The sequence below is a fragment of the Eurytemora carolleeae genome, unplaced genomic scaffold (genome assembly GCF_000591075.1).
Source record: "Eurytemora carolleeae unplaced genomic scaffold, Eaff_2.0 scaffold1627, whole genome shotgun sequence".
NCBI classification, from domain to species: domain Eukaryota; kingdom Metazoa; phylum Arthropoda; class Copepoda; order Calanoida; family Temoridae; genus Eurytemora; species Eurytemora carolleeae.
Window position 1 is genome coordinate 21,019 of NW_019397529.1, and position 13,340 is coordinate 34,358.

General features: G+C 31.3%; 1 protein-coding gene across 1 annotated transcript in view; it reads left to right on the top strand.

Annotated features, from left to right (window-relative positions):
- LOC111714744 (zinc finger protein 658B) overlaps positions 1 to 13,140 on the top strand; it is a 14,668-nt gene extending 1,528 nt beyond the window's left edge. The window contains exons 4-19 of the mRNA XM_023489924.1: positions 45 to 103; positions 697 to 822; positions 1,474 to 1,568; positions 2,652 to 2,762; positions 3,585 to 3,623; positions 4,164 to 4,251; positions 5,189 to 5,284; positions 5,900 to 6,018; positions 6,360 to 6,408; positions 7,123 to 7,197; positions 8,507 to 8,612; positions 9,029 to 9,089; positions 9,870 to 9,930; positions 10,369 to 10,405; positions 11,692 to 11,789; positions 12,391 to 13,140. Coding sequence (XP_023345692.1) covers positions 45 to 103; positions 697 to 822; positions 1,474 to 1,568; positions 2,652 to 2,762; positions 3,585 to 3,623; positions 4,164 to 4,251; positions 5,189 to 5,284; positions 5,900 to 6,018; positions 6,360 to 6,408; positions 7,123 to 7,197; positions 8,507 to 8,612; positions 9,029 to 9,089; positions 9,870 to 9,930; positions 10,369 to 10,405; positions 11,692 to 11,789; positions 12,391 to 12,439 — 1,269 coding nt within the window. The 3' untranslated portion in view covers positions 12,440 to 13,140. The remainder of the gene's footprint in view (positions 1 to 44; positions 104 to 696; positions 823 to 1,473; positions 1,569 to 2,651; positions 2,763 to 3,584; positions 3,624 to 4,163; positions 4,252 to 5,188; positions 5,285 to 5,899; positions 6,019 to 6,359; positions 6,409 to 7,122; positions 7,198 to 8,506; positions 8,613 to 9,028; positions 9,090 to 9,869; positions 9,931 to 10,368; positions 10,406 to 11,691; positions 11,790 to 12,390) is intronic.
- Positions 13,141 to 13,340: the final 200 nt, after the last annotated feature.

A 13,340-nucleotide genomic window follows, 5' to 3' on the forward strand; every position in this document is an offset into this window, starting at 1 on the left:
TATATAAAAAGTACGAACTTCGTTTTGATTATGGTTATTTTAAGGAAGTCGAGCTCGGTACTTTATTGAATTTGGAGAGTTCTTTTATTCTCAATTATATCAGGAATCCTGGTTCAGTTTATTTAATAATCCTCTTTTAATTTACGTATTAATTTTCTTCTTGAAAATGTTTTGTATAACCCCTGCACCTTCAGTGTTCCCTTTAGGCTGCATTACCTACCGATCTCAAGTTAGGAAAAAAAAATTCAAGAAAAAATTGTAGACTTGCAATTTTTTGAAATCTACCAAAAATTGATTAAATATGCCCATAAAGATCTAGATTTGCTCATTTTAAACTGGTAGGAACCCTGCTCTCAATAAGTTTTTTTTATTGTGGAATACTGTATAAATAAATTCTCCTGCCTGTTTTTGTTTGTATAAGAGACTTATTTCCATCACTTGGTATAATAGACGTAACTAGATCAAAGGTTGAAACTTATAACTTGATATTGATACCTACTGTGGAAACTTAGATTTGAGAGTTAAGTATTGATACCTTAATTTCAGTTTGTTTTCCTGCATGGTATTTATTAATCCGTAGGTCTGAATGGGGATCAATGCTTAATCCCGAGAATCACGACTCAAAGGTTCAGACCTCTGGTTACAAAAGTGCATTAGTCCCAATAATCCGAATTTAGAACCAGGATATAATCTCAGAGAACGGATTGGACTACAGCTATCCGTGTGTCCCGGTATCCAGGAGACAAATGTGATAAACCTAGATATAAACACCAGAGAAACTGTTATTGAGAAATATGGAACTTATTTTATATACAGGAGCAGGTACAAAAAATAGACAAAGTTAAAAAGACATTTTATTTAATAAGATTGGCATGTCCGATTCACAACGGTACCTTAAAAAGGTTTTACTGATTTACAATGAGGAAGATAATACCGCTGTTCTATCATTAAACGAGCTACGTATGAGTTGAGATATGAAAATTTTCTTTATAGCGTTTTCAACAAGAAGTCTGCAAGACAATATTGAAAGATTGAAACAAAAAATAATCATTTTTTAGCCGCATAAATATTATATAAGCATATCTACTTTTCATCTCTGTGTCCGAATCTTGCCAGCCGTACTTTTTGCAAACGTTGACGTCTTCACTTACTCAAGGAAAAAACAGACCCCTCTCGGTGAAAACAAATAGAAAGCATAGTAAAATAAGATCATGTGCTGACACCTATACTTTGGGTGACATTTAGCGGACAAACACTATAGAGTACGGAGATATACAAAGTACGTCTCAAATACGCCCGTTAAGTTGGCAAGATATGGGCTCAGAAGTGGGAAAGGGTAATGTTGTAAATAATCGGAAATGCAACATAAATGTAGGGTAGTATGAAATCATTAAAGCTATTTGTGTTTGGGGGAAGGGGGGAGGGTAGAGCACTAGTAGGGTAAAATGATTAAAAGATTCAACAATATTTAAGGATGTGTAGCAGAGTTGTTGAAAACGGAAATCGGGGGGAACTTTGTCCTGGTTGTCAAATATGGATACAAAATAATATAGAGCTGGGATATCAAGGTATTAATGAATACAAAGTGTTGATCTTATGATACTGGATAGCGTATGTATTTGCGGATACTAATTATTTACCTTGAATACTAGATAAAGTATATATTAATGGATACAAAGTATTGAAATTGGATATTAGATAAAGTATATATTAATGGATACAAAGTATTGAAATTGGATATTAAATAAAGTATATATTAACGGATTTAAGTATTTTCCATGGATACTGGATAGAGGATAAAATATTGAAGTGTTTTAGAGTTTGAAAGAGAAGCAATAATATTTTATAATCGATTATAAAAATTTACTTTCTATTTTTATTTGAGACATTTGTTTTAAAGGAAGCAGGAGGGGGGGGGGTGGCGAGGGAAAAGTAGTATTTTAATGAAGTACAGAAATGACTAGCATTGGATTACGAACTACACAGTAAATAAATTTGTAATCTCTGTTTGTCTGTCAGTTTGTTTTTCCGATCATAGCTCAGGAATCTATTGACCGATTTGCGTCAAATGTTAATTGGAGAATCGCGGGAAAACCATGGAAATATTCTAATTTGAGTGGCAGTCGACTTTTAAAGCGAAAATTTAGTTTCCCGGTAAAAGCGACCAAGTGCGGGTAAACTGAGGGAGTAACTATAAAGTATAAGTACCCTGGGTATGGGCAACGCAGGGTTCCCAAGCTAGGTTTTTATATTTTGTGTCAAACTAACCTTGTAAGTGTACTGCAATTGGCATAAAAACCTAAGCTATAAAAGAAAAAACTCTCAATACTTGATTTGAAACAAACTATGCAGTACGTCGTTTCTGTAAAGCGCTAGGGGGGGTAAGACGATGGGTGATTAGTAAATATATTTAAGATATCTCAGGAATCTTAAGATTTTTCTCTGTACTGCAATGTTAATTTTCTTAATACTCTAAATGTAACCTTCATCCTTATTAATACTTTTAACATGTAAATCCGCAGCCTTCCCCACATTTCCTGACTGCCTTCAGGGCGCTAAGCACCACCGTGCATATAGCGTCAAGGAGTCCAAGCCGGGGCAGGAGCACGAAAAAACATGCATACCATTCTAAATGGAAAAAAATATCTTAGTGAAGAGTGAACCAAAGCGAAACACAAATAAGCGGAAAGAAAAAGAGGAAGAACATGAAGAATTAGACGCAGAGAATGAATTAAGCCTTAATGATGAAGATCAGCTATTTGGTGAGACACAAATTTCATTGTTATGCTAAAAACTATCCCATTTCATCCCTTACGTTTTGTCCAAAAATTTTCTCAAATGTTTTATCATAAATTTTGGAGTGAGGGGTAAGATAATTTTACAATATTTGATCCATTTCTGAGCAATATTTTTAAACTTGTTCATCCCTACTCTTTAACTTTTTCTCCCAGAGAACAGTGTACATATATTTTTGTTCGCCTGCAAGGGAAAAAGAAGTGATGAATTGCATGTTTCCATCAGAAAAATTCACGCATTTACAAGATGAATATAGATAAATTTCCAGTTTTAACAATACATGTTAATATTATCAACCACAAAATTAAATATACTTATTAATTAATATTTGAAGGTTAAATGGTTAATAATGTTGCTTAAAGAATGGGATAAAACTACATATGGTCAAAATTAGTAATTTTTTGGTAAAAAAAAGAGTAATTGCAATTGGGGTGCTCAAGAATTTTTTTTGGATGCTCTGGCCCCGAAGTATGAAAAATGGCTATTGTTTTGCGATTTTAACGATTTTTAAAAGCTCAAGCATTTTGTTTAATAAACCTGTCCCTGGGCACCCCAATAGCGACTACTATTTTCTGTACCTAAAGTTGACCAACTTTACTTATAGCGAGAGAATTTCCTTCGAAAAACCTACACTTCACCGGAAATTGACTTTTCCTCGTGTTTTCTCGACTTACGCTTGTGATGAAATTTCATGAAAAGAAATTTTTCAGAATATTTTTCTCACTTTTTCCGTTTCCGATCCGACGAGGAAAACATCTTATTCTCGTATTTGATTTTTAATACTTCAGATCCGAGCGTGAAACTGGAGAATGATTCCAAAGAAAACGGTAATTTTCTGGTATATTTAATATTTAATTAATATTTTCATCAATCTAAATTGCTTTATATATAGTTTGGACTGAAAAGCAACATTTATAAGCTAATTTAGTCTCAAGCCTACATTACATTATACGTATTGTTAAAAAAAAGAAAAGAATAGAGTGTAAACATATTGTTATAAAACAAAGCCAAAAACATTACTAATATTACAAAGGCAATAAAAAGTAAATTATGTAAAATGTTATTTAATCAAGTTATGTATATTTTGAAGCTGAGCTGAAAACTTTTGAATAGGATATCCTTAATCCCGATCAGTTAATTAATCTGGAGAGTAATAACAAGAGGAAAACAAGCATTATTCAATCTCGAGATAAAGAAAAAAAGTGGATTAAGCATTAATCCCGATATCTAGAAATCAAAAGTTCCCAGCTCTGGTTGATAATTGAATTCAATCCGGATCCACAAAAATATGCTGATCCCTGGATCTAGACAAGGGGCAGAATATCAACATAACATGAAAATCCACGATTTGTTTTGCTGTTTTACAGGTGTATTAAACAATGCTTCTGCTCTTCTGAGCACTAAACGCTGTGAAAAATGTGATCTCAAATTTAAAACTCTTCAAGAACTTTACACGTGAGTCCTTATTAACATTTAATTAATGTTTCATTTATTTTCCTTTATCAATGACGGAGTCCATTATTAATCAATTGTTATATAATTGAAAACATGTAAGCATTTATTGTTTAATGTGGTTTTAAATTACAAACCAAGATATGATACAAAAACAACAATCACTAATTTCTTATTAAACTGCGCCCGCCAAACCATGGTTGGTTGTTCTAAGTTTTGTTGCTCAGGTTTGGATAATCATGCTAAATGTTTTATTATGATGATGTATTTGGATAATCATGCAAAATGTTTTATTATGATGTATTTGGATTATCATGCAAAATGTTTTATTATGATGGTGTATTTTGATAATCATGCAAAATATTTTATTATGATGATGTATTTGGATAATCATGCAAAATGTTTTATTATGATGATGTATTTGGATAATCATGCAAAATGTTTTATTATGATGATGTATTTGGATAATCATGCAAAATGTTTTATTATGATGATGTATTTGGATAATCATGCAAAATGTTTTATTATGATGATGTATTTGGATAATCATGCAAATTGTTTTATTATGATGATGTATTTGGATAATCATGAAAAATGTTTTATTATGATGATGTATTTGGATAATCATGAAAAATGTTTTATTATGATGATGTATTTGGATAATCATGCAAATTGTTTTATTATGATGATGTATTTGGATAATCATGAAAAATGTTTTATTATGATGTATTTGGATAATCATGCAAAATGTTTTATTAAAATGATTTATTTGGATAATCATGCAAATTGTTTTAATATAAAAATCAAGTACACGATATTGGGATAAAATGATAAGCTGGAGGTAGATTAGTTTATTATGACAGGTTGAGAATGAGGTTATTATCTTAATCTATCATATTCATTTTGTCTCAACTCATTTTTGACTTAAACTTTTGTTCAGTCATTTATCTGTTTGTGAGCCAAGTTCCGTGTTCTACCCGTGTAGTCAATGTACTTTTGTATTTCCATCTGAAGCAAAACTGAAAACACACGACAGGTAGTTATCTTACAGTTGGTTTGTATACTGTCCATTTTTACATGCTTTGTTTGAGTATTCTACTATACTTCAAAATGTTTGTTTGAATCAGCGCTAATCTACAGTACGCTTGAACTCGTTAAATGTCCGTTTGCAGATTTGTTATTATGATCGGTCAGATCTTAGTTCCAACTTTTCTGAGCCTGCGATTTAAAAGCTCAGCTCGAATCGTAATTCCTTAAGCCCAGCTTTAAGACTCAATCTTTGACCCAACTCTGATGACAGCTTGTGTTACGTGATTGACAGCTGCGATGTCTGAGATTTGACTCATGTTTTTAGGCCTAATAAAATAAATCCGACCTTGGTTGGTTTTAGTGGATTTTTAGGCCTAATGAAATAAATCCGACCTTGGTTGGTTTTAGTGGATTTTTTGGCCTAATGAAATAAATCCGACCTTGGTTGGTTTTATTGGATTTTTAGGCCTAATGAAATAAATCCGACCTTGGTTGGTTTTAGTGGAGAGTAAGGTTTGATGTTGAGTCTTGTTCTTATTAAAACCATTTTAGATACTGCGTTAATAGGAAAAATGTGATCTCCATAAAAAATACATAATTTAAGATTTTCTCTTTTTCTTAGATCACATGACGAAGAAATTGCAAAGAAATGTCCGATAGAGCAGTGCCAAAAGATGTTTAAGATCCAGTTGGGGAAAAGTATGCGGAACCATCTTAGAAATTTACACAAAATAAACCCAGGCAGGAGTTGTATATACATTTTAAGTACAAAATATGGACATTGACCATGAGATATTTTATGAAAAATATATTGGGTTGACCCTTGTAAGTTCTAAGGATATAATAACTGTCAAACTCAATAAAAAAAATTGTTAAAAAACCAGAAGAAATTTTTTAAAAAGGGGGCAGTCATATGGAAAAATGAAACAACTTTATACTATCATGTTTATTTCTCTGGTCTACCTATATTCTAATATATTATAATATCATGTTTATTTCTCTGGTCTACCTATATTCTAATATATTATATTATCATGTTTATATCTCTGGTATACCTATATTCGAATATATTTACTCTGCAGACTGTTTGCCGGAAGATTTGAAAACCAAAATTGAAATGGACAATTTGAGGTAACACCATCTTCTTAATTGAATTTTCCTTGTTATGTGTCGGGTCAACGTAATTTGTAGTTAAATACGATTATAATCGATCTAAGATTATTTTCATCTTCTGCGTTGATTTTTTTTTTCATTAAAAAAGAGTGAAATTCTAGGAGTAACGATTTATCAATCATAAAATTATTATATTTTCATCGATTTTTTTTTCTTCGGATATTTTAATATTGCAACAATGGCAATCTATCAGAGAAAATCTATTTTGCTTAGATTTTTAAGATCTAAATATATCATGTAATTGTTCAATTCACAATGGTACTCTTTGAACCTTTGTCTTATCAAGGATAAATGAGATTTCTTTATTTGTCTATCTTAAAATTGATCATTTTTATGTTTGTTTGTTTGACTGATCATAAATTATGATCTGAATTCCAAACATTGATTGAGGAACTTAGAATAATCTTGGTTAGGTTAAACATTCTTGGCAGAGTAGGTTGACTGAAATTGATGAAATTGGGTTTCCATTTCCAAGCAATGCTAGGCTCCCAGGCTAGTGTTGTATTAAAAATGAAAAAATTAATTGTATATACACTTGGACAGAAAACCACTGAGATCTTCCTCATTTTTAAAAGGTTAAACTGTACTGGTGTGAATCGGACATGCCACTCAGTTTTAAATTGATGGTCACTTGAAATTACGTGTACAGTCCCTTAAGAATGTATGTACTAGGGTGAAAGGAAGACGGTTCCATCCTTGTGATTTCCCTGGTTGTATTTATGTTGGGAAGGATATAACTGCTCTCAGGTGAACTATACTAATACAAGGAAAACGACTTTTCAATTTAAGTTCTGAATTCTAACCAGCTCTTTACCAATTTACAAGGTTACAAGAAAACCATGGAAAGCTGTCAACTAACAGCTTCTCTTCCTTCTAAGTTTATTTGTGTATAAGTTTATAAGTATAAGTATATTAGTTTACAGTGTAAGTGTGTTCCAATACACACAAAATTTGAAAGACGAGCAAGCTATAATGTAGAATATACAATTAACAATTACATGAAGTCTTTGTAGTCAATTATACTGGATTTAAAACAGCGCTTAGAGATTATGATATTGGTCTTTTTACTGTTATGAATTATATTTTTCTTGCACGTTCAGTATCGTGCATGGTGGTCTTAACATCCAGTTGTACATAGTGATGTGGTTTTAGTTGGTTCGTTTTTCAGTCATTTTTCGCTTATATTTTCTTTGAAAGTAAAACATTGGCAAACTATATAAGTTGCAAATGTATGTTAATTTTGTATTCTAAACATTTGCTTTTCTTTAAGCATGTCAAATTTTGATCCTGGCAGAAGATGTATGCAAAAAAACGTCTCAAAAACGATCCAAAAACGATTTAAAACCGAAGGTGTTGCATCAATCGTTCTTAGATTGTTTTTTATATTATTACTTTAAGATAAAGCTATTGAAAAGTTTAATAAAACAAGCTTTAACATTATACCATTTTTTAGATCTTTTAAGTTTTATTGAATTTCTTCTAAAAACGATTCAAACATATTTTTTAAAAATATTTTTACAAAAGATGTGAAAGCTCTGGGAGGAAATTATAAACATTGGCCATAATCTTGCAAATTGTTTATTCCTTCGTTTTCTCTCAAGATTAGTTTGCACTTTAAAAATTGAGGAATGGAGGGGGAATGCTTGGTTCATATAAAGTTAGATGATTTAATATTCACATTATTCATCCGTTTTGCGTTTATGTTAAAAAAAATTCCCAACCATTACTTTATCAGATTAAGAAATAAACAAATTCTGATGAAATAAAATTATCTATCTATACATTTTGCTTTTCTGTCTGTTTGCTTGTATCCAATAAACGTCAGAATGGCTAAACTGATGGGACATAAATTACCCCATTATATATAATTAGGGATGGTTAAAAAATTTAAAAAGTTACTTAGTACTATTTCTAAAATCCCTCAATTTAAAGGAATCATTTGCAAATTTGTTAATTTAAGTAAGACGTGGTAAAAGCTAACATTTTTGAACGAAGTGCCAGAGAGTCATATACGCTTAATGTAATACATGCATGTACAATACTTCTAAATTCATAGATATCACCGGCCTGTACATACTGGTGAAGCACTCTTCTGTTGTACAACTTGTGGGAAGAGGTTTAGGTACAAGAAGGAGCTTTTTCTCTGTGAAAAAAGGCACAAGGTTGGTTTAAAATTGTTTAAAGGGATTTAAAGTAGTTTTGTCTCTAAAATACTGCGCTCTCAGCTCAGCTACTCATCTTTGCCGGTCACTCATTATAAAGGGACTGTCATTGTTTTTCAAGTGATCCTCAATTTAAAAAGGAGCATCCTCGATTCACAACGGTACCCTTTCAGCCTGTATATGATCAATATTGTGGACGATATTTCAGGTTTTAGCTTGAAAATGTAATTTCCGTAGAGAAACCACAATTAAAATTGGCGCTAAAAGAGAATCAAGAATAGCTCATTCATTCTTGATAAGACAAAGCTTTTAAGAGTCACTTGAATTTTCGTCTACAGTCCCGTTAAAAGGATTCTTTAAATATTTAAGATTTTAAGCTAATTAATGTCTATAATTTATCTCCGTGATTGTTTCAGGGAGAGTATGACTATTTCTGTGTTAACTGTGATAAAAAGTTCTTGTCCAAGAAAAAACTAGGAAAGCATACTTGTAAATTTTAATGTGATACATATTTATCAAACATAAATAGAAAGTTGTTATAAATTTGCACAGCCTTTTCCATAGAAGACAAATAAAGTCCCACCCAAAGTTTACTAACTCAATATTAAACTAAATTGACTAATGTAGCAAAATAACTCAACCTTCCCAAGAAACTATTAAATATTGTACACACAAAATTTGTAAAACTTTAAAGGGGCTGTCGTTTTAATCTTAGTGACCCTGCCTCCATTTGATTAAGGCGTATTCACAACGGTACCGTCTGAACCTTTATCCAATTAATAATGTAAATCGTTCTTTTTCTAACAGTTCTTTCCAAACTCTCCATTCGTCTTTTAATGTTAAACTAATTAAATAACGTTGACAATTATTGAGAACACTGCAACATTTTGGCTTCCTGGATCCAGATCAGTAAAAATATTCGGATCCACGGATACGGATCCAAGGGCAAAATATCAACCAAAAACTGAGATAAAAAAAAATCTTTTTCTCTCAAACTGTTGAAAAAAGAGAGATTACCAAACATGTCCTTTTGTCTGAATGGTTCATCAGGTTGTTGCATAAAAATAAGTGAAAAAAAGTAAGAAAAATAATTTGAAGATTCTTCTTTTGTTAAAACAAACAGTAAATCTTAAATTGTTTATGACCTTGAAACGGATCCGGATCCATTTTTTTCCAGTGCGGATCCAGGATCCGAACCCGTATCAGCATTAAAATGATATGGATCCTAAGCACTGATTGAAAAGTATAAAAACTTAGATCTCCACGTGATGGTTCATACTGGAGAGAAACCCTTCTCTTGTCCAATATGTTACTTCAGGTACTGCTCTACATTCCCTTGTCAGGGTGGTATATAATTCAAAAAATTAGGGGGGGGGGGGGGGGAAAATTGAACAGCGAAAGGCAAGTTTTTTATCCTTTTTAATACTTTTTACCCTAGCATATATTTTGGTTTCCTCTAAAATCTATGTTCTCCAATTAAGCTAATGAAACCTTTAAAAAATGTTTAACATTTAGGGAAGAAAATAATTTTCAAAGGGGGGTAATTGTTCAAATAAATATAAATCGGATACCTTGTACAACTGAGATTAACAAGTTTTAAAAAAATTATTTCAAAAATAGATTGCCTATATCACCTCTAGGTTACCCAGTTTTCTCAAATACTTTCTGCCAATTTGGTCCAGCCGTTTGGCCAGCTATAACTAACATATAAATGAGCAAATAGCTTTATTATATAAATATTTGTTTGTTTATTAAGGTGCTCTAGAAAGGATAATCTTAACTCTCACATAAAGGTAAATAGTTCTGGTTCCCTTTAACATATAGTTCAATTAAAACATGTTTATATTTTTAATTATGCTCAAAGGCCCTTTAATCTTCCATACTTTAGGGTCTAGAACTTATCAAATGTTTGCTCCTTTGGATGGTTATTGGTTAATGATTTGTTTTACTTCAAGTTAATTTATAATCTTGCATAACAAGCCATTCTTGTCATAAATAAAAAATATCTTGTGAAAATGGCAATGGTGTTATTCAGTAGTCTAACTACTTTACAGGGAAGTTAAGGGAATTTTACTTTAACCAGAATTCCCAAAACGCAGCGAGGGATGTTTTGTAGGAAAAATTGGTCAAGGGAACCCGTAGCTAAGTAACATTTTTAATATCGCTAAAAAGTAGTTGTACACAATTTTATCGTCTTTTGAGATGAAAATGTGCAATTTTGTTCACGAAAACTTCGCAGAGTGGGTCTTAATTTTACTTAATTGTTCCAAACGACGTATAATAACTTAACGTCCCTCTCTTAAGGGAATCGGTTATGTTGGTCGCCAGGCGGTATAAATAATGTATAATGTATTTACTAACCAATGAGAACAAAGAATCTTCGAAGCTTCATCTTGAATCTGCTCTGACTATTTAAATAATAAATTTTAAAATGAAATAATTTTATTTTAAAAAGTTTTTTGTATTATGATTGAATTTTTATGCTTTAATGATGTTTACCTGTTACTATTGCTTGGTAGAAAATGTATGTTTTTATTGAAATTTCCAATGTTACTCTTTTGCCTCTGTTTGTTTTATTTTTGTGGGTATAGAACCATTTTTAAACTAGGTTTTGGATCATGATCATTGGATCAATAGTTTCTATTCAAATTAATGGCGCTATGGATTAATTTGAATTTTGTTCACTAAAAATTTTGTTTTAACCAATCAAATCCCACATGTTACCTCATAAAATCTTTTAAAAATGTGTTCTCTTAGCACTCTTTTACGTGTAAATAAGTGAAGTTTTGTTCTTATTTTAAAAGTTCTTTAATACGTGTAAGTTTCTTTAGTTTGCCGTGGACTTACAGAGCGTCCCATAACATATTGGATTATCTCCAAGCTTTAATGCCAAAATACGCACATAATACTCGAACAAACTAAGTAATTCCTGCAAGAAACTTTTTATATTAGCCTTATACGTATTTTTTTTTAAATGCTTAAATCTTTTTTTATTTTCTGATTGGTCCTTTAAATCTCAAGTTGAAGTTATAAACGATCTATTATGATGTGGGACACTCTGTATACATTGTTGATTTAGAAGCATCATGGTATGACCTGGAGGGAAGCTGAGCAGCAAACAGGAAGCTCTATCAATCAAACTAACAGGACACATATTGCATCTAGTCAAGATAAAAGGTTTGTACACACGGTTATTGGATTATGTTATTATTATAGATGTATTTCGTACACAAAGGTAAAATGGTACAATATGATAAGACAAAAACAAGAATAAAGTATAATATATAAATATAGTTTCTAGTCGGAACATAAAATGTTGATCATGGTTGCGATCTCATTATCATCAAAATTGTTTAAAACAAAATTATCTTCTTTAACTTTAAGTAATTCATGAAGAATGGTTAATTTCCATTCTTGGTCTAAAGGAATATGATTGTATATCATATTTTGTTTCACGCAAAATTTGTTTAGATTTCTAGATTGTTTGTTTGTTTGCTTGTTAGATGTTTGTTTGTTTGTAAGTTTGTTTGTCAAATTAAAAAAATACTTAAAAATGATTTAAAATAATTTTGATATCTTAGTGATTGTGGAAATCTGTCAATAAGACAGGAAAATATGGTATTTGTTTGCTATTATAATGCACGAAAATTATGTGGAGCTAAAAAAAAGTATAGAGAGACAATTTTAAAATATTCAAATTTCTCGTCTGAAATACAGCTTCATTCTAAAATTATATAGATAATAAAAAATAATTATTATTTTATATTTATTTTTTTAGGCCCCATGTCCAGATTGTGCAACTGAACGAGATAAGCTTTCAACCCTGAAAATACATGAATCAAAATTAATTTGAAAACAAAAAAATGTACTTTACTTATTATTTGTAATGTATAGCCAGATTTTGAAAAAATCTGTTTGTTTCAAATTTTATTTTAACTGCTTTTGTCTATTCTTCATCTATATGAGGAATTGTAAAATATGTTTTGATGCACATTTGATTAAAATGTTTTAAGATATAGTTACTAAAATATATACTCCACTGTGATTATAACCTAACAAATGTTTGAACTATGTTGTTACCTATTCACAGCGGAAAACTAGGCCTGAGGCCAAATTTAAAGAATTTGAGCCGCGGCTTAAATATTTTGAGTCGGCACAAATATTGTTGGTTTCGCTTAAAATTGTATTTAATTTTTTAAGATTTAAGCCGGCGCTCAATTAAAACCCCGATTTTGTCGGATTTGAGACGCGGCTCAAATTCATTAAATTCACACTCTGGGCAACTTGCTGTTCGGTGACGGCCGTTAATTTTTATTTGCCTGACCCAACCTGAATTTGTATAGTAAAAACCTTTAGCTAGATGTTAATACCATCTAATGAAAGGTTTATGGTCTTAAATTGAAAAGATAACATATTTTAGTAGTGTTGGGTTAGACCTAAGCATTAATAGTGTTCACTGCTCACAAAGAAATTCACTACATCGCTTAGATTTTATTTTACAGCAATGCCATTAACTCATGTTTTCAGAGTGTAAGATGGGGGAGCTTGGGTTCAGTATTAAGTTCTGGAAGTTAGAGAGCACCCCACAGGAGTTTAAGGCCAGGGATACGGTCACATTTGTCTTTCAAGATAGGCCTCCTGAAGAATGGTCAAGGCTTGGGTAAGTGAATGTTATCCCGGACTATCAACATAATTTCGAGTTCTGTTTTATATATTACTATTAATATT